A 23418-nucleotide genomic window follows, 5' to 3' on the forward strand; every position below is an offset into this window, starting at 1 on the left:
GATTTTCAGATGTGTCTTGCAACGATGCGCATAAGTTCTTTTTCTTGTTTTTACTCCATGGTTTGGCATACAAACCACGGTACAGTTGCTATTGGAATATCCCTGCTTCTGGGGCTACCTGCCCGTGGGGAAGCAAGCCAGAGCAGCCAGGCTCATGCCTGGGCAGCTGTTGATCTGGGACGCACATCGGGTGTGAACAAACTGCGGTCACAGGTCTGTGGGTTTGAGTGTTTATTTGGGGCTGCAGTCCGTTACTCATGACGTCTCGGGCTACAGGGTCGTTCTGCAATAAATACGCTCCCTTTCTCACTTCCTTTGGACTGCCATTGTATGAGCAGAGGCTTGTGGTAGCCAAGTTTTTAGGGGCTCAATGTGTAAATGAAACAATTTCTGTTTTTCTTCAAATGTCCACTTTATACCTGAGTATGGTAAAAGCTGCTGGTGCTACGTCCTCTCTGCAGAACCTGCCCGTGCCAGGCATGGTAGGGAATTCAGGAGCTCAGGTGCAGGTGGCTTGCAGGTTTTCACTTGAAGCTACCTGGTTTCTGCATTTAAAAAAAAAAACAGATCAGGCTCAGATTTCTGAATGTGATTGCAGCCACCTCCCTTTGCACGACTCATTTTTTACCAGAGCAAAGAACAAGACTGCTTTTGCTCTTCTAGTGTCCTCCTCCCCCTTTCACTGCCTTCAGCTACCGCAGGAATTAGGAAGGGGAGGGGATGCTGAGGTTGATGAGACAGGGCTTCTTTAAAATCCTGTGCTCAACAAGGGCAGCGCTATGGCAGCATTTCTTCCTTATGCTTATTGCTTGTGATCCCTTTCATTCTTTCCTCAGTTACAGAGCAAAATCTGGAAATATTATATATAGTAAGCTACTGAATATATAGAGGTTACTGGGCCAGTAAAGTGTTCACATGGATCAAATAAGTAGACTCTCTTTTAAGACCAAAATTAAATCATACTAAGAAAACATGTCACGATTTTCTTTTTTCCCTGAGTAGGGGTGGTGTTGATGTGATTCATCGAAAACTCTACCCCTTCTTAGCCTATAAAGCGTAAAGACGTACTTGAGAACATCGCTGCCTCAAAAAGAGAACGCAAGGACCGTTTGTTCTCTAAACAACCTCACTGTATCGCTCTTCCAGTACACAGATGGGTGTACAGGTGCATTCAGCCCGCTGGCTGGGTTGTGGTTTGGTCTTTTGGAGCTGGAAGGTGCGTGCTCCAGGAGCTCAACAAGCACTGTGGATCAGGTCCTGCTCTCCTGCATATTTTCTCCCAAATGATGTGTGCATGTTGGAACCAGGATGTCTGTGTTTTAAATTACAAATGTGAGTGCTAGCAACTGTGTGCTGCATACACTTTCCAGAATATTTTTTTTATGAATACTCATGGTCGTCTTTTAATGTACCTGATTCTGTATGAGCAAGACTTTACTGGCTACAGGATAGATAAGAAGAATTTTCCTTAAAGTTTTCTATGTTAATGGAAACATGATGATGTTAGCTATGCTGTCATTAAAAATAAAATCATAAAATGTGTAACCTTAGGAGACATGAGCTGCTACTACACCCACTAACACTTTATTTTGTTGGCTTTCTCACACTCCATGTCTTTTGGCAACATGTTGTGTTGCAAAGCTGAAGACTGCTGGCCTCATTGCAGAGACTGTCCAATTTACATTCTAGTCATACTGCAGCGTTTCATAACCCCGCTTTAGCTTTTCCCTGCCATCCCAACAGCTCTGCCACTGCACAGGGACCTCCGGGGCAGGGAAATGGCCTGGGAGTCCCGGGGAAGAAGCAGAGCAGCGATAGTCTTTGCTAAAAGAGACCATCAGTATGGGGAGGTGGAACACACTGGCCTGAAAAGCAGTTATCAGCTGGTGACAATTCAGTGGGATGTAGCACGGGGATTTTAGTGCAGATGTTTGGACCAAAAGGAAGGATTGCAACTGCTGCATTGGGTAGCCCTTACCTACCACATAGGAAAGAGTGGAAAGAGCATGTAGGGGAGAGCAGGTGAAAAATACCATAGCTTTCAGTATCTGGTCAGAATTTCCATAAAGCTTTAATAAACCTTTTAAACATCTCTCCTCTAGTTTGGAGGAAATGGAGAGCAAGCTGTTCAAAACGAGTTTTTAAGAATTGGTTGTTGTGCTTACAAATTCCCCAAAACATTATGCCGTATCTGAATACTTGCTGTCTTTTTTTATATTAGAACTACTTTTAATTTTGTTTCTTGAGCCCATGCCTAAATAAAGCCCTCTGAGTTAACATCTCGTGTTGAAAGAAGACTTGCCTGCTGCTGCTGAGACCCCCTGCCAGAGCAGCTCAGGCTGCTGGTGGTGGTCTGGCACCGTGCTCTGATGTGCAACCTGGATCACTCACTGCGTGACGGAGAGAGCAATTTTACTTTACTAACTGTCATGTTTTGTATTGTAGCCATGAGACGCAAACGACCTGCTGGGATCATCCCAAGATGACTGAGCTTTACCAGTCTTTAGGTAAGACACCTCTACTAGTTGTTTGTTGTGGGTTTTTTTTTTCCCAATCAAATGAATTTTTAAGGCAAGGATTTCCAGAAGCAGTAAAAAGTAAAATTAAGTGAAAGTGAGGGGCGGTGCTTTTATCAAGGTTAAAATTTTCTGCAAGGGAAATATGTAAGGCATAATAATACATTTCAAACATGCAGTGGAACAAAATGATATTTCAATTAGCACATTTAGTGTGTGCGCTGAGTTTACGAAGTAATTTGGGTGCATTGTTGCAAACTCTCACAGAAAGACTGGGACAGAAATTTAAAAAAAAATAAAATCCTGAATCTTTTCACTGTCTAATCGACTTTACAAAAGGCAGATGAAAAAATCAAACCAAGCTGCTGTTAATGTTGACTTTTGGATGGTAGGAAGCCAATTGAAGCAATTTGCCAAACTGCGTTACCACTGCTTTATTTTTAAAGCACTTTCAATACTCGGAAGGCATGGCAGCTGTCATGATGTCATTTTGAATACCCAAATTGCATGCTTATTATGACTTCAGATGTGCCTCTCTGGTGGAGATTTTTTTTTATTATTTTTTAGCAGCTTTGGATTTTATTAACAGAAGCACATCTATAAGATAAAATAGGTCAATCCATGCTCTAGTATAGGCTGCTTGGCAGACCATTTAATAGCTAACTCTTTGCTTTTAATAGTTCTGTTAATAAATAATAGAGGGTATAATAAAAATTAAACTATTTCTCTAAAAGAAATATCAGTGAATATGCTGCATTCATAAAGGGGGTTATGTCTCTACAGCACATGTACATAAACCAGCTTTAAACAAGCCAGCTTGAGCACTAGGGCAGTCAAATCTAGCATTCAGTGCAGGCTTATTTACCATGGTGAAAAATAGCTTAAATTATCTCCTGCTAAACTCTAGTTTAGCTGCTGAAAACAGCCTAATTATGCCAGCATAATCTATTTCAAGCTAACTCAGGTATCTCTACAGTGCTCTGCAGTTAAAGGCATACCAAAAATATTTTAGAAAAGCGATATGATAAAATGGAATGAAACAGTGTGAATATTTTTTCCTTATAGTATTAGCATTGTGGCAGCAATTTGTTTAAAAATTAACCAGAATACAGCTCTGTATGTCAAAAAGGGATATAAGATGTGTAAGTTCAAATGCAAAAGCAGACAGGTATTGACTTGCCATTTAATTATAACGTATTGCCCTGTTTGTCTCCTTTATATTTCTCCTCTTAAAGTGAGCGGCTTAAAAGATTCAGGACAAATAGTAATTGTGCATGCAGACATCCCTTTAATACAGGTAGATCTTCAAACAGTGGCCTGTTAATTGAACCGCACTCTGACTCTGCAGCCTTCTTTGGTCCAGAGATTACACGATATTTCTGATGCTGTTGTTGGTCAGACCTGAAGTCTTGTTGCAATTGCTTCTCTTCTTGTATTTCCCCATTTCAGCTAGAGTACTCTTGAATATCAAGAAGTTTAGAGGTAACTATATATAAGGGAGAAAAGCATCCTGATGGGTTCAGGTCAACAGTTCAAAAGATGTGTGACTGCTGAAGTCAGTTTGCATTTAGCTGAACTGAGTTTTATTGCTGTGAGTATCACCCAAATGTCAAGAGTTTAAGATATCCTTGTTTCTTACTGCATAAAGAAGGAATGTGTTTAGGCAGATTTTGTTTCTTTTTCTTTTTCTTGTAAAATCCTGCTGTTTTCCTTTTCTGGAGTAAAGAATGCCCAAAAGGGCAGTCCTCTTTCTGGCTAGTTGTATTTCTTTTGGGATTGAGATCAAATGCTTGTTAATATGGAAGCGACGCTGATTTTGGCAAAGGATGCATAATGTGTATTTTCATTAGTAAACTTAGGTGTTCGTATATGTGTGCAAAACAGATTAGACAAGGCAATTCTTTGTGCGCTGCCACACGGGATGAAGCTTTGATAAAAGTGCTACTGAATAACCTACCAATTTATTTTATTTTATTTTTGAATTGGGTGTATTCATCGTTGCCTAACTCTGATACAAATTGCATAATACAAGCATAACCCGTTTAGTCTTGAACAGAACCCTTGATGTATTTTCAGTGCTTTGCTTTGCCTCAGGTCAAAACGGTAATAATGGGATGTTTGAAGTCTTTTCAGACTGTTCAGTAATATTTTATCTGAGAAGATATTATTAAAATCGATTTTGTATTGCATACTCATTAGTTTCTATTATTTTTCCCACATTAGCATCCAAATTTTGCTTCTCGTTCATATGAAGAAGCTAGTAAAGAGCTTAGTATGTAAGCATTTTAAAAATCTGGTAGAAAACATGAATTCTGCAATCCAGGTAAACGTAAAAGTGAGACCAAGCACATCAGTGCTGTCAAGAGTTTTGATTTCCATTTTCCAACTCCTACACTTAGCCTGTAGGGAATAACTGTGCTATGTGATGTAGCTCTCTATACATGCCAGTATATCTTAATTTGCTAGGGGATCTTTATGTCTAATTCAAATTCTTACAAATTACTGAAAGCTTAATTTTTTTTTAAGTGAGTGAGGAAGGTGCAACCTGGCACAAGGTAACATTCCTCATCTGCTTATGTCTTTGAGACGCAAGAGACTCTTCTGTATGAAAAAGGAGTAATACTAGTTTTATTGTTCACATATCCAATTCACACACCTACAAATTGCTGCATTACATTTTGCTAAAATAGATGAATTCCAAGTTTCAAATTTATTGGCTCAACTTTCTGTCTTTAGAGGTTTGGGTATTCATAAAAATGAAGCTAAATTACTTGGGACCATTATTTGATAATAATAAAAGAAGGTAGGAACTTACTGCATACGCTTTTGTACTTGATCAGATTGTCATCCCAGGATGTCCTGTACCCTGTCTGCAATAGGGACTGCATCAGCAAAGGCCAAAAGAGCCCATAGGAAGAAATTATGCCCATGAAGGAAGTATTCTCAAATTCTCTTTGAGCTCATTTGCTGAAACATGGCTGTTTATAAAGATACCAGTAATAACTGTAAAATACTTGATTTGAAATTTAATATGTGTATCAAAAATTTCTGATTGTTCTTTTACAGAAGCTTTTCATTTTAATATATTAAAAGGCTTGCTCTTGACTGCTCTTCTTTATTATTTAAACAACATAGCAATTTTATCACTTTTAATGAAGCATCTATTCCTGACTGAAGTTGGGCAATTTTCACTCTTCATTTAAAGTTATCTCTACGTAAAGTTGCACAATAAGCTGTCAATGTTAAATGACTTTATTGTTGTTTAATGGTCAAGTCAAAGTGGCAATACGTAGTTACAACAGTGACCTTTGCGGTATCATTTAATGTACGTAGTAGATGTTGGTATAGATTAATAAGAAGAAATTATATAAATTCAGAACATAGAGAAAAAATAAATGCTGAAATAGGAAAGGTAGAAAAAAATGGGAGTCTCAAAGGTTCAGAGGCTGACAGACATCCCCTGGTTTGTATTCACACCATTACGAGCCACTCCCATGTCCTTCTAACTTGTCTCTGAAAGTCTTCAAAGTACCAAGAACCACTCCAGCTGCTTTTCTTTCCAAAAGCAGTTCCCCTGCAGCAGATCTGCTTTTTGACACCATTCTCTTACAGCCCTCTTACAAATTTTCTCATCCTTCATGATGGCTCCAGGGCATCACTGAAATGAGAATTTGTATTATTTCATTGTCCTGAAGAGTTCAAGGACCTTTGGTGAGGGGAGAGATGGAAAGAGCAGGAATCAAAGTGGTCTGGGATTGCATAATTTTTTTCAGATTATCTTTTGAGAGAGAACGTTTAATGGCAGGCAGGTTAGCTCAGAACGATAGCATTTTGCCTTTAAGCTGAAAATGACTCTAACCTTTGCCGTGATGGCCCAGGAGAACTTGGTCTGTAGTGCCATACTGTTAGCGTCCCCCTCCTCCAGCCTCCCCACGTAACATCAGTACAAGTCTCCTCGAGGGGCATTAGTGTCACGGTAAATGGTAATTGTCGTAGCAGGATGCAGTCAGAAATGTTGCTGTGTGCATCTGTTTATCTCTCCTGATCCGCCAAGGCAAGATGAGAGGGTGAAAAACACCCTCACCCTTGCAGAGTGCAGTGCACTGGTGACAACTTTCCATTTAATTTGGAGGGATGGGGGGGGGCAGTTCTCTGTGGAGTACACAGAAGAAATGTTGGAGTTGCTTAAGACAAGGTGGGAGAATGCTGGAAGGTTCCTCTGAGCCTGCACTGGGCTTTCAGCAGCAGCTGCTGCGTTGGTCTTGTGGCTGGCTGCTCTTGTGCAGCAACGTGAGTTTCCAGCTCCGAATGACCGAGGTGGATAAACCTTACCATTTTCGGTTTGTGTTTTGATTTGTCCTTCTGAAATGCTGCCTGAAGAGGCTAAACTGCCCTTCTCTGCCATAATAGCTTTTATTACAAACTACTAAACTATGTATTTAATATGAGGTTTTGTTCATATTCAATTGTTTTCCATGTTTGTACTGGCAAGACATGTGCCTATTGCACACATCAATCATTTGATTTCTGCTGAAATCCAGTGAAACAATACATACAGTCTTTCTTCAAAGGTTCCTTATTCACTGATGTCCTTTTCAAGCTAACTACAATCTGAATAATAAAACTTTTCATTTTGGAAAATAGGACTGGTTAGGTTCTGTCAACCTTGGACAGTAGTCAGCCCTATAGCAGGTCATCTTTCTAATAGTGTGATTGCATCCTATGTAGGCATACACCTAACAGACAATAAATGTAACTCTCGCAGAGAAGTAGAAGTTAGGTGGAAGAAGTTAACCATGCGTCCCTTGAAAATGAAACCATAGGCATATTGGCAGTGAAGGAGGGTATTAGAGAGCAAAGTAATGTTCCGTTATGGAATAGGTGACCAGTATGGGAATGTTTTGCTGAAGAAAAGACTTTACTTGCTAAAACTAAATTCCCAAAGGTCATGTCAATTGGTCCAGTTATCGGGATGCTGGCATGTGCTGTGGTGTTCATCCACTTGGTCTAGATGCACTCAGTAGCATTTTGGTGCCCTGGGTACATCACACTTACTAATTTAGAGAGAGATTATCACCAATGGGACAGGTCTAGTATAGCATGCCGTGTTGTTTCATGGAGAGTGGTTAAGCTGTATGTCTGTATGTATAATAACACTGTTTACTGTTATTTATTCTCAAAGCAAGGTAAAGGATAGCATTAATTACTGTTATAATAAAAGAGTCAATGGCTGAGACTCAGCTGATATTAAGCAGTGTTACTTGATTAATTTCTTTCCTTCGTGCATTTGTCTCATTTGCATTTTTAAATTACAATTCCTGAAGAGGCGATATATGTCACTGTAGAGCATCATTAAAATATTTATATACGGGTTTTGGGCAGCAGGAAGAAACCCAGCCTTCTTATCAGCTGGTCAGGGAATCGCAGCTGTATTGAATCAAAGTGAGGTGAAGCTTCTTGAAAAGTCCGAGTGCTGTTAATGTCTGATGAAACATGAAAGCTTAGTGGCTGGTAATGGAATTATGGTCTATTCAGGACTGTACAGTAAAGAGTTTTTAACCTCTATTAGGAAGGCATTGTCAGAGACGACAGTGCATGTAATTCCCAAACTGGTTTGTCCTCTGCAAGCAGTGTATTTATGGAGGGCTATATGCCTATGTCACAACCTATGGTTGAGTACGACTTTCAGGTTTTGAGGTATATCACTGTAGGTCCACATTTTTTTCCTAGCAAATAAGTGAAATTAAAAAAAACGTAAAAACTCTATAAATCTTATCAAATGAAGATGAGGATTTGGCAAGTTAACAACTAAATTCTTTGGAAGAAATTAGATGTCAACTTGCCAAACTTTACTTTTGAGATAGTTATCACCTGAAGCACATAAGCTGCTCTTTTCAGTTTGATGGTGTCCAGACCATGAGAAAATTGTTGTCCATAAAATCAAGTGAAATGGCTGTGTTTTGTCCTCATCAAAAAGCAATTATAATAATATTCACAATAATATAAACAAGTGACCCTCTTTAAAGTAAAACCCAAGGTGGTTTCCAGGTAGAACGGACTTCCTGAGATGCCTTCAGATTACATGGTGTGAGAGAGACACAAATTCTGTGAACAACCTTTGACATGAGGTAGTCTGGCCCATCCCAAAGCTTTTAGACACTCAGTGAGATTAGTTTGTCATAGAGGAGAGTACCTTATCAAATTAAATATCTCAGTCATTCAGCACTCTTTGCAGCTGGAGAAACTGTAGAGGGGTTAGTCTATTTAAGAACCACCATGGAAAGCAGTTCAGTTAAAACACCTTACTTAAAACCTGTTTGGCTTATAGATGTAACTACTTTTTAAAATAAAAACAAGTATCCCTCCATGATGAGCACTAAACCTCTTGTTAAATATGTTCTTTTTAAAACTTTATTGTTGTTCTTTAATTTTTTAATGCTTTTAGTTGCTTATCAACTTATTTTGTGCAGTAAGACTCAAGAATATGAGGATCTGGTTTTCCTCTTAAAATAATATTCGTATCCCAATGTAAAATCTGGAATTCAGCATGGGAAAATTTAAAAAAAAATAAAATTACATCTTATTTGTTGATACTGTGTCAGTAGTTAGTGGGACATTCCAGCCGGTTGTTGGAATTTTTGATACAAATCACTGACCAGTTCTCAAATGAGTGGGTTTCTTTAATCTGATTATCTACTAGCAAAAGGATCTACTATGTGTAATTACAGCTGTTTCTACAATACTGTAGAAAAATACAACATTGGAAAATGCATTGATGAGGCTGTCTTAGCTCTTTTGAGGAAGAGCATAGCCCTTACATTTTGAGATTTCTCTCAACATGCAGAATTACGCAGAAAAGGTTAGGATTTAATTATCTGACCATCCTTCCATAATATTTTTGATTTGAGTTATTCCTATCAGCAGTCCGAAGTCCTCTTCATTAAAGCTGCATGTTTTAATAAGAGCACTAGTTCTTGTTCAATGTTATTCATATTAATATGAATGAACATAGGAATACGAACATGAACATACTCATATGTAGTAGGCACATGATGGACATCGAGGAAATGACTTTTCTAGGTAACCTTCTCCATACTGCATTAGTTGCCATGAAGCAAAGGGAGGTGCTCATTATGTCTATAATGCTCATCATGTCTATAATGAAGAAAGCAGCGAAAGGAGATATCCTAATTTCTGAGAGTCACTGACGCTTTAAGCGCTTTGAACTCGTTTCAGCACGACAGTGGGAGGGCTGCAGCAGAGCTTAGGAAGATCATGGAGAGATCTTACTGCTGTGATGGTGGGAATTATTCGTTGCTGTGAAGGCATCAGCTGTAAGCACCTTTCTCATCTTATGGGTCTTCTGTAAGGTGATCTTAAATCTTCTCCCCTAGAAGGAGTTATGTTCCCTTGAACAGAGAGGTCGTTCACGGCTGAGTGACAGGAGAACCATGATTTTGCTTTGCTCTGGGATGTAAATATGAGTGTCACCAAATGGTCCCCTATGATCCTTTCCTCAGTCTGCTCTTTTCCAGAGGCCACATGACTTCTTCCACTTCATTGTTGTTTCAGACCATTATGCTCAAGATTATGCTCTTGAGTATTTACCTTTTTTGTTCAAAGCTCGAAAGTTACCTTCTGAGCAATGAGGACTGGGAGATACCATGAAACAACCTGCAAAAGTTTCACATACTCCAAAGGCTTTTTAGCCCTCTGACCACCTCATTTGGATGACGAGACATTGCACACTTTCTTGGAGTGGGATGAAGCAGCTGGAGGAAAGCTTGAGTGGTATACTGAGCTCTCCGACCTGCTCAGAGATGATAAAAAGCTCTGGAGTCAAGGCTTTCTGGGTCCTGACTCTTCAGTGAGCTGTTTGGGAGTGGAGAAAACATCTAGATTTTTTTTTTCCCCTTGGGATCCAGGAAGGAAAAAAAAAAAACCAACTGCTGCTGCTCGAGCCTCTTTCCTTCCTCCCTCCTCTGCGCGTTCCTGGCAGTAGCGGCTGGCTTGTGGCCAGGCAGTTTCTTCTGCTGCCTCACTCTGTCTCCTGCCTTGCTGTTGGTGGTGACGTTGCCTCCAATGCTCCCCAGCCCAGCCACCAAATCTTGCTCCCTGACAGTCTTATGTTCTATGGTTCATTTAAATGGGGTCATATACCAGCAAGGGAAATACTTTGAACCCAATTAGGAGAGGCCAGGGCTCCCCTCGTTGCTCCACAGAGCAACACGTTTGTTCCAGCAGTAGCTTCGGGGAAGAAAGACACCACTGGCAGTTTCACGGGAGTAGGGAGGGGGAAAGCTAAATCATTAAGATCTTGTGACCTCAAATGACTGTCACCACCTCATAAGAGAGGCCTCCGTGAGGGGCGTGGAGGTGGTGGCATAATGAAGACGATGAGAGGTGAGCAGTTGACACGGGGGCAGTGACTGGGCATGGGCTAACGCTGGTAGCAGGAGGGAAGGTGGGAGCGGAGGCACGCGGCCCCTGCGCTTGGCCTCAGCACATAGAGCCAAAAGGTGACATTGCTGCTACTTTCCCAAAACCTGAGATGAGGGCTCCCAAGCTAGCTCCTGACATCGCTTGTTGATCGTTTACAGCAGATGCTTCTTGCCAGCGATGTCATTAAGGTTGATAATAAATTCAGCATGTATTACATATACAGGAAAATAGATGTAAACTACAGCATTCTCAGGATTAAGTGTCTTCATGGATTGTGCTGTCTTCCCTGATCAAGGCCTGAAATATGCATATATATTTACTAATATTTCTTAAAATTTAAATAATAAGTAGAGAAGCTTTTTTCAGAATACTTAGGGAAAATTTAGGGAAGGCTTCTTCATTTTATCAAATGCTAGCCATAATCTAGTATACATTCTTTTCTGGAATAGAAGTGGAGATTTACAACAAGGGTACACAGTGTGTTTGCGAGGGACTGCTTCATTAATTTCCCTTCAAGACAAATTAAGTCGCTTTATTTAAATTGCTCACTGTATTCCACACCACATTAAGGCTTCTGGACCTGTCAGGATGATTGTGAGAGAGGGAGCTGGCAGGAAAAATACACAGGAGATCTGCCCATTAAAAAGGTGCAGAGAACTATGCAAAAAAAAAAGGAATTACGCAGAGAGCTGAAACTTTCCCTTCTGCTGTAAGACGTGTTTTAGAAACGTTCCACAGGTTTTATTAAGGTATACAAAACTACTGGATTATCAAACCTCAAATTACTCATTCAGAACAGCTTAATTAAAATTAATGTAATTGAGACTATATTCCCTCTGCTTCCTATACCTGTAGAGCATTGTAAATGATGATATTGGGATAGTTATACCCAAGCTACCACATTGCAAACAGCTTTAGAGCACCTCAGTGCATATGCCAGGAAAGAACTGTTTTGTATTTGCCCTGGTTTTCATCATATTCTTTCTGTAGGAGTCTGCCAAGCTTAGAGGCAGCTTATTGGGCTAAATAGACCTTTATTCTGAGGCAGTATTTTTTTTTTTTTTTAATGTTCTGTTTGTATTTACATAGTAGTTCACATTTTCCAAACGCTTTCCCACCATTAACTCCTTAGACCTCATGGGTTCCATCAGTAAATTAAATGCATTCAGCGGTGTTGCTGGGAGCTGAAACTGGCTGGCACAAACAGTCCTTTTCTGTGCTAGAAAACCCTTAAATTACAAGATGCCTACCGATCTGTTGGGAAAGGTCCCTAGGCCGCTTTGATACCCAGGCATGCCTGTGCCCAGGAATTAGCTGGGTAGGTGACAGGTCCGAAAGCATGCCAGCAGCAGTCTGTTTTTTCAGCGGCGGGAGTGACCGTGCCGTAGCACACGAGAGTGTCCCCCACCACCCTGCAGTTCCCAGTGCAGCTGCCCTGTGGCATCCCTGGGACATGCTGGCCATGCCGCTTGGGAAACAGTGTCGGTTCATGGACTTGCCCCCAAACCAGTGACCTTGATGGCTTACCCAGCTTCTCTTTGACGAAGGTACCAGCTTGCAGCTGCACACAGTTAGCTTAGGTATCTGTTGATCTGCTCACATAAACAAAAGCTCTTTGCCAGATTCACGCTCGCTTCTGCATCCTGAGTTTGATTCTGAATAATGCGAGCGGTGGTTGTATCTGCACTGTGGTCTTGGTATGCCAGATCTATTTGTAAATTATGAGTTAGCCAATGTACTGGTGCTGATCGCAGGAATTCAGCCACAGTAGTTTCAACCTCACTTTCAGTGAATTTTATCTTCATTCTTGTTGTAAATGGGGTTTGCCCAAGGCCACTCTCAGCAAAGCCAGGGACAAGATTAGAATAAGCGCATCTTCCTCAGTCTGGTTTCACAGAAGAGAAAGATGCAAATGCAGTTTCTCTGCCAGACTTGGCCCAAGACACCACCTCCTTTCTTTTCAGTCTTGTCTAGTCTTTGCTGTTTAGGCTACAGATCAGTTGCTGTGCCGGGCTGTGAGGATCACCACAATTTGGTGCTGGATAACCTTCAGGCAGCCGGTACCGAGCCTCCGGTGTGCCGAGAGGCTCCTCTGCTCTGGTGTGGCGTGACTGGTTTGGCGTGCGGCCCGCCTCGTCCCTGCCCTGTCCTGGGACGTGTTTGCAAGCTGTGGTTAAACTGTTCAGTGGGGACTCGTGCTGATGTCCTCCTTTTGTTAAGCACACGAGAAGGCTCTAGCAAAAAAAAATCACACCACACCGTTTTTTCCTAGCCAGGTGCCGTTCCCTGCCGTGCTCCCGGAGCCCGCCGGCTCCCTGCCGTTTCAGAGGTGGGAACTTGGGAACTCACCTGGCCAGGAGACCTGGCTCCTCACCAGGAAGGCTTTACATCTCAGTGCATGGCTGGGATCTGCTTGGGTGGAAAGAACAAAAGTTTCATTGTTGCCTTTTTTTTTTTTTAAAGTTTTTTTCAGCAGCAGCAGCTGAGAGTGGCCTGCTCTTTCCTGGGCAGAGCTCCTCTCTGGGGCTGCCTGCACCCAGCGTGGCTGGTACCAGCATGGGGCAGACAAGGAGGAGTTTCAGGTTCTTATCACTCTCACGGTGCCTGCCATGTGAAAGGCTGCCGTGTTTTCAGACAAGGCTGCTGCAGTCACTGATGTCCTTTCAAGTGCTCTTAAGTTCAGTGCCTTTGAACGAAAGGAAGTAACACTTTAGGACTTGGTGTTTTTCTTTTGGATGATCGATTGTCAAGGTTTGAGGGCTTTTTCTCAGTGAATTAGAGTTTCTAATATACTTTTTCTCCCCTTCTGTTTCTGTAACCAATGAGTATAATCTTCTAGTTCAACTTAACGTCTTCACGAGTCTGGTTATTTCTAAGGTGTAAAGCTGATCTTTTATTTTAATTTTTCCCCCTTGCAGCTGACCTGAACAACGTCAGGTTCTCAGCATACAGGACTGCCATGAAACTCCGGAGGCTGCAGAAAGCCCTCTGCCGTAAGTATCTGCCTCTGCCTCACCCGCTGCCGGGAAGACTTTGACTGACACACAAGTTATTCGTAACTTTCAGAAGCAGAAAAACACTCCCACACTCCCCCAGCTCTGCCTGGTGGATGGAAACCTCTCACCTGAAGGGTCTTCTCCTGCCACCGGTTTGCACATTCCTTATGAAACCAAAGTGCTGGGTGGTCTGCAGATCTGTCCCTTGTAAGATAGAGCAGCAGGATCAGAAACAAAACTAATATCCCCTACATATTTCTTGTCTTTATACTCTTTAGCTAGGTATTTTCACTGTGCTCATTACTGGAGCCGCATCCTGTGTCAACCACAGCTTTACAGCTCAAGACCAAACGAACAAGATTTTAGTGTAGTGGGAACGGTGAGAGTTTGGGTGAAATAATCATTCCAGAGCTAGAGTTGTTAATGATTTGATAAGTTGAATCTTGAACCCTGAGGGGTTGTTGCTTTTAAACGAGATCATCAGAATAAACATTTAGCTTCATTTTTCCCCAGCTTTTGGTTACATTCAGAAGACTCTCATCAGCTATACATTCGTGATGTGCATGATCTAACACTTTAATTCTCTCAGCTGGTGTATGATATTCTACCTGTCACTGGAGTTATGTTTCCTCTTCAGCTTATTGTAACTTGAGCGCTAAATAATTTACTCATAATTTTCTTGGTACGCCAGCCACTTGCCAAAGCAAGCAGTTTATTAGGTGGCACAATCTGGAGGGTTATTAAAATATTTTAACATTCACTATTCGGCATTTAATTACAGGGTTAAATTTCTGACACAGTTTCAAATGTCTCAACTGTTGATTTATCTCAAGTTTGGATTTGTGCTCACATGCTTTCTGGAACCGTGTCAAACCTCGGTATTTTTGAGCATGTTTGCTTTTCGGCTTATAAGCATGGGTGAATTCCACTAATGAACGGAGTTAATTTCTGAATTTATAAAAAAATAGAAAAGAAAAAAAAAGTGAAAAGTCTTATAAGGTAATGAAAGATTTCGACATGAATCCAGTGACAGAGAATGAATTAAGATGATCAGAAATACAAACATCTTTCCATGGCACAGCAGTCCTGCCACACTCATTGTGGAAAGGTAGTGTAAAGGAACTGGAACGATATGCAGTGAAAAGTATTAATAATCAGTGCAGCACTGAAGTAAGGAACTAAACTTTTTGGAAGTACAGGTTTCTGTAGCTGGCAGTGCACAAGCATGACTTGTAGCAGGTTTTTATGGCTGAAAATGCAAAACTTTGCATCCTATTTTTATCTGTGTTACCCTGATTCCTACCACTGACTAATTCTAGACTCCTCTTGGACTTTACAATGTGGAATTGTAATTATGCGCTGAAGTCAGTTCATCTCACAAGGTTACACTTAGGTAGATTTTCTGAGAATGGATGTTTTCAGAGACATGCAGTGGCGCTTACACTGATTACTTTAGCACATTCTTCATGCTTGTATCTAAGGAGAAGTATTTAAGGAATTTGGTTAGCAGTCTTTGTTCTTACAAATATTTTTGCTTGGAGACACCATCATTGTAATTGCGTGTTCTATGATTTCAGTGTCACTTGTGAAATCAGTTTAATTAGATTTTTTTGAAAAACTCAAACTCATTACAAAATTCTTTTTCTGCAGTTTGGCACTAGTAGAAATAGACCACAGTGCTGGGTTTTGGGGGTGCTACGCATAGCCAAAAATCCCTGAATTCCACTTGCAGTAGGTGCTGCTTTCAGCTTTTACGTTTTATTGCAGTTTTAAAATTGCAGGAGTTTAAAAATATATATATATATTCTCTTCTGCCAACTTCATAAAAAGCAGAGCACTTTTGTCTACTGAGGAGCGCTCTGAAGATGTGTGCACAATAGAAGGCCCGCAGAAGTGAAGGTACAGCCTATTTCTCAGTGGCAAGAATAGAAACGCTTTTAAAAATGAGCTATTCTTAGACTTACTTCTTTTCAGTTTGTAAATCAGCCCAATGAACATTAAGATGGTAGGACATTAAACCTGAAGAAGAATATGGAAAATGGTAATCCTTAACAAATAAATGCTTGTGTATTGTGTTACCTTAGAAGAATCTAATGCGTGGCTCCATCATCCCAGCCTTGGAAATTATCGTGGGCATGCCAGGTGTAACTATTGCACCGTTTTTTTTTTTTTTTAAATGTATGGTTTCCTTTGATAATCACATCAAAGCATGTTGACTTTCTTGTTTTGCTACTTCTAAAAGATCTGATCTTCAAGTGTAAACCACATGTGAACATTGTAATGTCAATGAAATGAGTTGTATTCACAAACTTTTCTTGGAGATGCAGCAAAATATTAAAGAACTTCTGTTAGGGTGCTTTTTTCCTTTAATTTTATACAGGCTAGATTAAATATTTTTTTTTAATGTATTAGCCAACAGCAGCAGGTTACAGAGGAGATGATCTTATGTTCTGGGAACACCATTAATACTTTTTATCACCAGCCATATGCTGAGTTTTCCCCAAGCATACTTTCTTCTGTCTGTTGTCACTTCTGTCCTTCAGTGGGTTAGTTATTCCAGGTCATCTTTTATACTTTTCCTGCAGTCGGGCCACAGGTTGGTGTCTAGTTACAAGCATTCTAGCCTTTTTTCTCTTGCCTTAGAGGCCAGAGAAATATTTATATAGATGACTTGGTTTTCAAAATAAGCTAGAAGTTACTGGTCACACGAATTTTGGAGTCAGTTTTGGAATTTTAAATAGAAAAGAACAAAAGAGCGGCAGAGAACCCACAAAAAGTACAAAGCATAAAGTGGTATGGTTTATTTCAATTAAAGCTGAATGGCAATGAATATACAGCTCTTCAATACATATACTGTTGGGGCTTGTCTTTTGAAAGTCTGTCATTTATGGGACCTCCATATTTCTGTCAGGAAAGAAATACGCAATTCTGGTTCTGGGAGAGGACTCCCCCACACATTTCTTTAATCTTGGTGGGAAAGATGCAGGAGGAGCTTAATGTGGCGAAGGCCAGAGCCACTCTTCTTCCCACAAAAAGAAGTTCTCTAAAGCAGAGCATGGTGGCAAGCACTTTTTGCTTGTTATAGAACGACCATGTGTTATTAACTTCAAGATAGGACAGGAGTTTGATGAAGAGCGGGGTGAAAGGCTTTTCAGAAGTTGCTGCTTATTAGTGGGAAAAGCTTTCACAAAGTGGAATGACCCATGTTTAGCAGTAGCTGCATATATAATTAAGCTGCCACTCAGATGCCTGAGGGGTTCGTTTAATTACCATTGATTCATAGTCTCAAAGGAACTGAGAGTTCAGCCTAAAGCTCGGAGTTAAAGGTGTTGTGAAGGTAGTGCTCTATTTCCCATTTGACTAATAACTTATTAGAATAAAGGCGTCTTTCTGAGACTTTTAGGAACAAGTCTGATAAATATGCTTTTGCAGGATATAAACTAACCTTAGAATAGCTATATTTTATATGCTAGTAGGTTAAGCATAATATTCCAAAAGTGTTTGTTTTAATAAATATCTATATGCTTTATGTGAAAAAAGTAAAATTCCAGTAAAACTCTGCACAAAACCACAGATTCAAAGTTAAATTTCTTGTTACACTAATGGGGATAGCATTCCAAGCTTTCCTTATGCACTCTAGCACTGTCAGGCCCACAGGATGAGATTTTTCAGAAGTGCTTAAGGGATTTAGTAGCAGAAGTCCCTATTGATTTCCAATGAAATTTATACTCCTGAAATTCTTTTGGCAATTATGAAATCCCAGTGTACTGTCCATGCAGCATTACGAAGCAGCCCAGTGTGCAGCTAAAGTATTTTTCATCTCCACTAGGACATTAAAGGGTCAGCTTCATCCTTGATAAAATAGGATACTCAAGTGTGAATTTGGCAAATGTGCCCTTAAGCTGGATGAAGTTCTTAAAAAATTCCTGTATAGGGTTCTGCACTTAGCCTCGCCACATTTTTTATTATTTTTTTGACATCACTGAGAGGTGTTGCTTAGCAGGACTCAATAAAACACATATTTATTCCAATGAGAGAAAACATGGTCTTGCAGTTGGATCAGTTCATTTCCCAATTTTGTGATGAATTTCCTGGATGATTTTGAGCTGCTTGCTTTGGGCCAGATCCTGCTCCCTCGAGTCATGTTGAATTGTGCTGCACTTTGTGACTGCTCATGGTATAAACAGGACTAACAGCATCTGGGCTTTAGTATCCCCATTGCTCACACCCTGGAAATTCACTGCAAGGGATTACAAAGGGTTTTCATGGGGCAGCAGGAAGATCTACATCAATAGTCTCATTTTTTCTGCTTGCTTCTGCTCTTCTTCCTTTTTTAACTTTGCAAACCAACATCCCATAACTCTCTGATATGTTTTCCCCCAAAGTGTGATGCTGCTGTCGATGTCAGTATGCAGAGACTAAGAGCTGAGAAAGGGAAGTTCTGTTTTGCCTTGAACATCCGAATTGCAAAATGCAGCTGACTTAAATTGGAATGAAAATCAAGTTTTTAAATGTCCGTGATAGAAAACTCTGTTGTATGTTGACTGATAAGTTTAAATGTGCCTTATTCTGTAATGTCGTAGAGGTAATTATAAATGTAAATGCTCAGCAGAATTAAAAATTGATAAATTTCATTAATAAATATTAAAAGAGGTAATTTAATGTCTCTGGAACCTTCTTTTCCCTCTTCTCACTAGAGAAAGAGTAACAGAGAGGTTAATCCCAGTTCAGTTGTGATTTGTTTGCATATTCCCTGTGGAGTTTGGTTCACTTAAGATTGCTCGACTTCTATAAGAAATGGATGGCACGTGTCAGGAAAGCTGATGGTGTGCGTACTATGTTTAGAGCACATTTTTTGATGAATGCAATAGTCAAATATTAACCTATATGTAGGAACATAAAACATGAAATATATAATTTTAATTTACGTAGTAGTTTATGTGTAATATTTTCATAGGATCCAATAGCGTAATAGGTACTTTACAGCTAAAAATGAACCAGATTTCACTTTAATAAACACTGCCCCCTAAGACCACAGCTGAGTAAACAGTGTACATGTAGGAGTCTTGAGACCAGTCTTGCCTGTGACTTTCAGAGGACATAAAATGTTCTCGGGCCAGGCATGTAAGCCAACTAAATTGTTCTGTTTACTTTTTGGGTATGGGTAATACAAATACTGTTTCTCTTCAATCTTTGTTGTATTTTTTTTAAAAATTATTTTAACAGTGGATCTCCTGAGTCTGTCTGCTGCATGTGATGCCTTGGACCAGCACAACCTCAAACAAAACGACCAGCCGATGGATATTCTGCAGATCATTAACTGCTTGACCACCATTTACGATCGACTGGAACAAGAGCACAATAACCTGGTCAACGTTCCTCTCTGCGTGGACATGTGCCTCAACTGGCTGCTGAATGTCTACGACACGTATGTATGGGTGCTCCAAATATGGGGTGCTCAGGAGTTTTCCCAACAGCACAAAGGGAAGGGGTAACAAGCCGTCTGCCTCATTATAAAATGAATGGCCTGAAACTGAAAAAAAACCCACTGTAATTGAAGCGAAAGTTTAATAAACGTCATGGTTTAATGGCTGCATTTAGCTGAATCAATACAGCCCTTGGTTAGGCGAATAGTCCTAGCTTTATTAAGCTAAGCAATGAGAGAGCTGGAAAACAGAACTCTTTTAACGGATTTCTGTGTTCAGCGCAATTTTAGGACTGCATGTCCTCAGTAGGTCACAACTTTGTATGGCTTTTTTACTTTATTTAGATAAAGAAATTCAAGAGAATTATCAAGAAGCAACAGTATGAACACCATCATACAGACTCTTGCATGTGTTTGTACTTCCAGATGTTATACCTTTTCAGAGCTGTCCGTTTTCTATAGCTTTCAATCTATAATTCTTGTTCAAAGATGGAAGAGGCTCATCTCTAATCTAATGTGCTTACAACCCTTAGCAGTGAGGAGATTTGAGGAATAGTTAATCTCAAATTTCATTTTAAAAAGTGTACTTATAAGTACAACTGAGTAAATTTACCTTAAGAAAATTTATTTCCCACTGTTCCTATTCAGTGGGTTAATGATGTTGCTAATAATGCATAGGCAAATTCCAACACACATTTGTAAGCTAATTTTAGAATAAGCCATTATTTTTTTATTTGGTGAATTTAATGAAAAAAAAAGTCAGTGGAAGCCTTTATTTGTGTTTTAAGGTTCTTATCAGCCAGACATGCTCAGTACTGTGGCAGAATAAACATTTACGTATAGAAATGGAAGGACATGGGTCAATTATTATATTTCCATTGCCATTTTGAACCATATTGAAGTGCCATAACATTGTTCTTCATACACCCTTTATCACAGCACTGAAGCTTCGATGATCGCCTACCAAAAAAAAGTACAGATTTGTACAGAGTCTCTTCCTTCAGGATCACCTCCAATAAGCCAGTTGCTTATAACATCCTCTGCAGCAGCTGCAATATCCTGTGAAGTGGATTACCCAGATCATATTATATTTTTGTGTAGTGTACCGGTAGCAGGGAATGGGGCTATATTCATTTAAGAGCCAGGTTTTATTTCTTTAATCTGCTTTGGCTTCCACAGAACTCTGATCCACTTCTGAATTATCACCAGCTATAAATAACATATAAACGAAGATACCCAGTTAGCGAAAAACAAAAAAGATGTGCTGGGGATGTTAATCCAGATCAGCCACGTTAGAGGCAGAGAGGGAAATTAAGGTTGTTCCACAGGCTGCTCCTAAGCTGGACCGTCCGGTTTACATTTGCCGTGTCCAGTCTAGTTTTCTTTATGTTGCACTGTGCTGAAAGTATAACATTAGAAATTATAATTGTCTGCCTCCAGGCAATTCCCTAGGTATACTAGAGAATTGCATATTGCAGGACACAATGAAGCAGAGAGGTGTTTCGTGTGTGAGGAAAGCTTGTAGCTATTTTGCCGAAATTCAGGTTTGAATTATGCTGGTGAGAGAGGTGACCTTGGGGTTACGTGTGTTTAGTTTTCATTGTAAACTTAATAGACAGAGATCAACCGAAGTGCATAGCAGTACTGGAGACATTTAATTAAATGTACTGAATCTTTACTTTTCTTATAATTGAAAACTGTCATTTGTAAAGATATTCATCAGATTCACAGTCAATGACTGATCTAATTATGGGCACATGGGTTCTGCAAATCCAACACGTTTCAGATTTGTTTTAATTGATCAGTCACTCATGCTCATTTGCAGTAGCATGCTAAATTATTGGTTTGACTTGGGAGGAGAGGAGAGTGAACTGAACAACTCAGGATTCGTGCAAGTTTCAATTTAATATGCCTTGCAGGGAAATCGTCATTCTAGATTCTTCTCCTGTACAATTTGCATGAGCCTGGTATTCATCAGCAGGAGTTTCTCAGGGCACAGATGATAATTAATTTGGAAAAGATTTGAGGGAGAGGAGTAAGAGGAGTGGAGTGTGGAAAGCATAGTTAAACAACAAATGCTTATTCGTGATGAAAAACGCAAGGTTCTTTAGTGAAAGGCTGCAAATTCTAAATTCAGCTTTGTCAACCAGTTTCCATCTGCAACTTTTTACAGGGTTTGCAGGGGAGCTGCGTGGGTAAATGAGCACCGCTGGCTTCTACAATGCTTTCGTAGGATTAAAAAGACAAGGTGCATCTCTGCCAAACAGAGCAGGCTGATGCATGACTACGGCACGCCTGTACACGATTTATCTTATTCCCAGTGGTGTTCTTACTGGTGACGCTTCAAAAGTGTTGATAAGGCTCTTGCTTCAAAAATGTCGGGTTTAGGCATTAGCTTCCTATGTTGTGTATGTCTTCGTTTGCAATAGATGCTATCTATTTGAAAGGCTATCAGAAATAAAAGTCTTGGGGAGAAGTCAGCAACGGGAAGCGAATTGAGCGAAAGCAGGTGACTGAGAGATGTGAAGGTTTGTCATTGTGTCACCTGCAGCGCAGAGGAGGATGTTCTTAACCGCAGTTGCATTAAAAAGCAAAAGTAATAGTGCGGGCACGTCACAAGGCAGGAGTGAGTGTGAGGGGAAGGCTGACCGGAGACAGCGCGGGGCCAGTGCGGGGGTATACCAGCTCCTGGCCACTGCACAGGGCAGGTTTGAGTGCTGTGAGGAGGAGCTCGGAAACCACGCCTCTTGTTCATGGCGTAACTGTGCAGCCTGCCTGCCTTCTCGTGATTTCTAGGCAAGCTTCATTGTTCACCTGAACGTCTTACAAGTGCATCTGTCGGTGCGTGCTGCTGGCGGAGGCTGCTTTTTCGTGCCTGGCTCCTTCTCAAACAAGTCAGGGCAGGGCTGACAAGCAGTAAGCAAAGACTTTCTAAAAACAACTGCTGCATCGCATTTCTAATTAAAGTGAAGTTATATTGTCTTTGGCAAAAGGGATGGGTTCCTGAAGTTATGTTGTCTTTGGCGAAAAGGATGGTTTCCTGTTCCATCAGGGACCTCATCTTCCCTAAGAATAGCAGCAGTTCATAGAGAAGCCTTTGCAAGTAAGTGCAGGATAAAGACTCTTTACTCTCACTTTTGTCATAAAAAAGGAGGTGAGTAATTATTTCTGAACAAGACCGCTTCTGGTTGAATTGATACAATGGCGCAATCCAGTTCAGCTATGCTATGCTTGTGGAGCCATAACCGTAGTTTATATTTCGTTTCTAGCTTATCTAATAACCGGCCAATGTGTGCTGTGCAACATGGTTCTCTGGAGGACTTCATTTATGGCAACTACAGTCATAGTCACATAGTCACAGCTGCGGTGAACATGGTTAGAGTAAACAAATTATGATGTGAATGGATCATATTATCAGCCAATGTTTCTTTTTCATTAGGGGTCGAACAGGAAGGATCCGTGTCTTATCTTTCAAAACCGGTGTTGTATCCCTTTGTAAAGCACACCTGGAAGATAAATACAGATGTAAGTCAATGTAATTCTTTTGGGTTTAGTTGATGTTTATGTTCTGTTTTCAGTCTTCCTATTTATTGCATAAACATTTAAGTAGCCTGCAGAGACATTCTTTTAGATAGACCAGATGCAAAGTGTGTTAATTTGTTCCACCTTGTACTTTTATTTGTTCAGTATGGTTATAGGTAGTTTAGCACAGTTGTTCCCAAACTTTTTTGATCATGCACTCCAATCAATAAAAAGTTTTTGAGTGTGCACCCCCAATAGATGTATATTTATTTATAAATTATATGCATGTACTACTGCACTAATAGACTATGTACATTAGAAAACATAAACAAAAATAGAAATTAAAAAAGGATGACATAAAGATGAAATAAACACTTTTTAATTTTTTTGATCTAATTTATTAACAGAACAAAAAAATATTTTCTTACCACACCCTGATGGATTGTCTTGCACACCCCCTGTGGTGGATCTCTCCCCCTTTGGAGACCACTGGTTTAGCACACCTTCATACACAAAA

General features: G+C 40.2%; 1 protein-coding gene across 14 annotated transcripts in view; it reads left to right on the forward strand.

Moving 5' to 3' along the window:
- Positions 1-23418, forward strand: part of DMD (dystrophin) — a 1320554-nt gene that overhangs the window by 1242689 nt on the left and 54447 nt on the right. For all 14 annotated transcript variants that reach the window (XM_075774516.1, XM_075774534.1, XM_075774546.1 and 11 more), the window contains 4 exons: positions 2446-2507; positions 13877-13951; positions 19181-19382; positions 22819-22904. In XM_075774516.1, the coding sequence (XP_075630631.1) occupies positions 2446-2507; positions 13877-13951; positions 19181-19382; positions 22819-22904 (425 nt within the window). The remainder of the gene's footprint in view (positions 1-2445; positions 2508-13876; positions 13952-19180; positions 19383-22818; positions 22905-23418) is intronic.

The sequence above is a fragment of the Balearica regulorum genome, chromosome 1 (assembly GCF_011004875.1).
Source record: "Balearica regulorum gibbericeps isolate bBalReg1 chromosome 1, bBalReg1.pri, whole genome shotgun sequence".
Lineage (NCBI taxonomy): Eukaryota > Metazoa > Chordata > Aves > Gruiformes > Gruidae > Balearica > Balearica regulorum.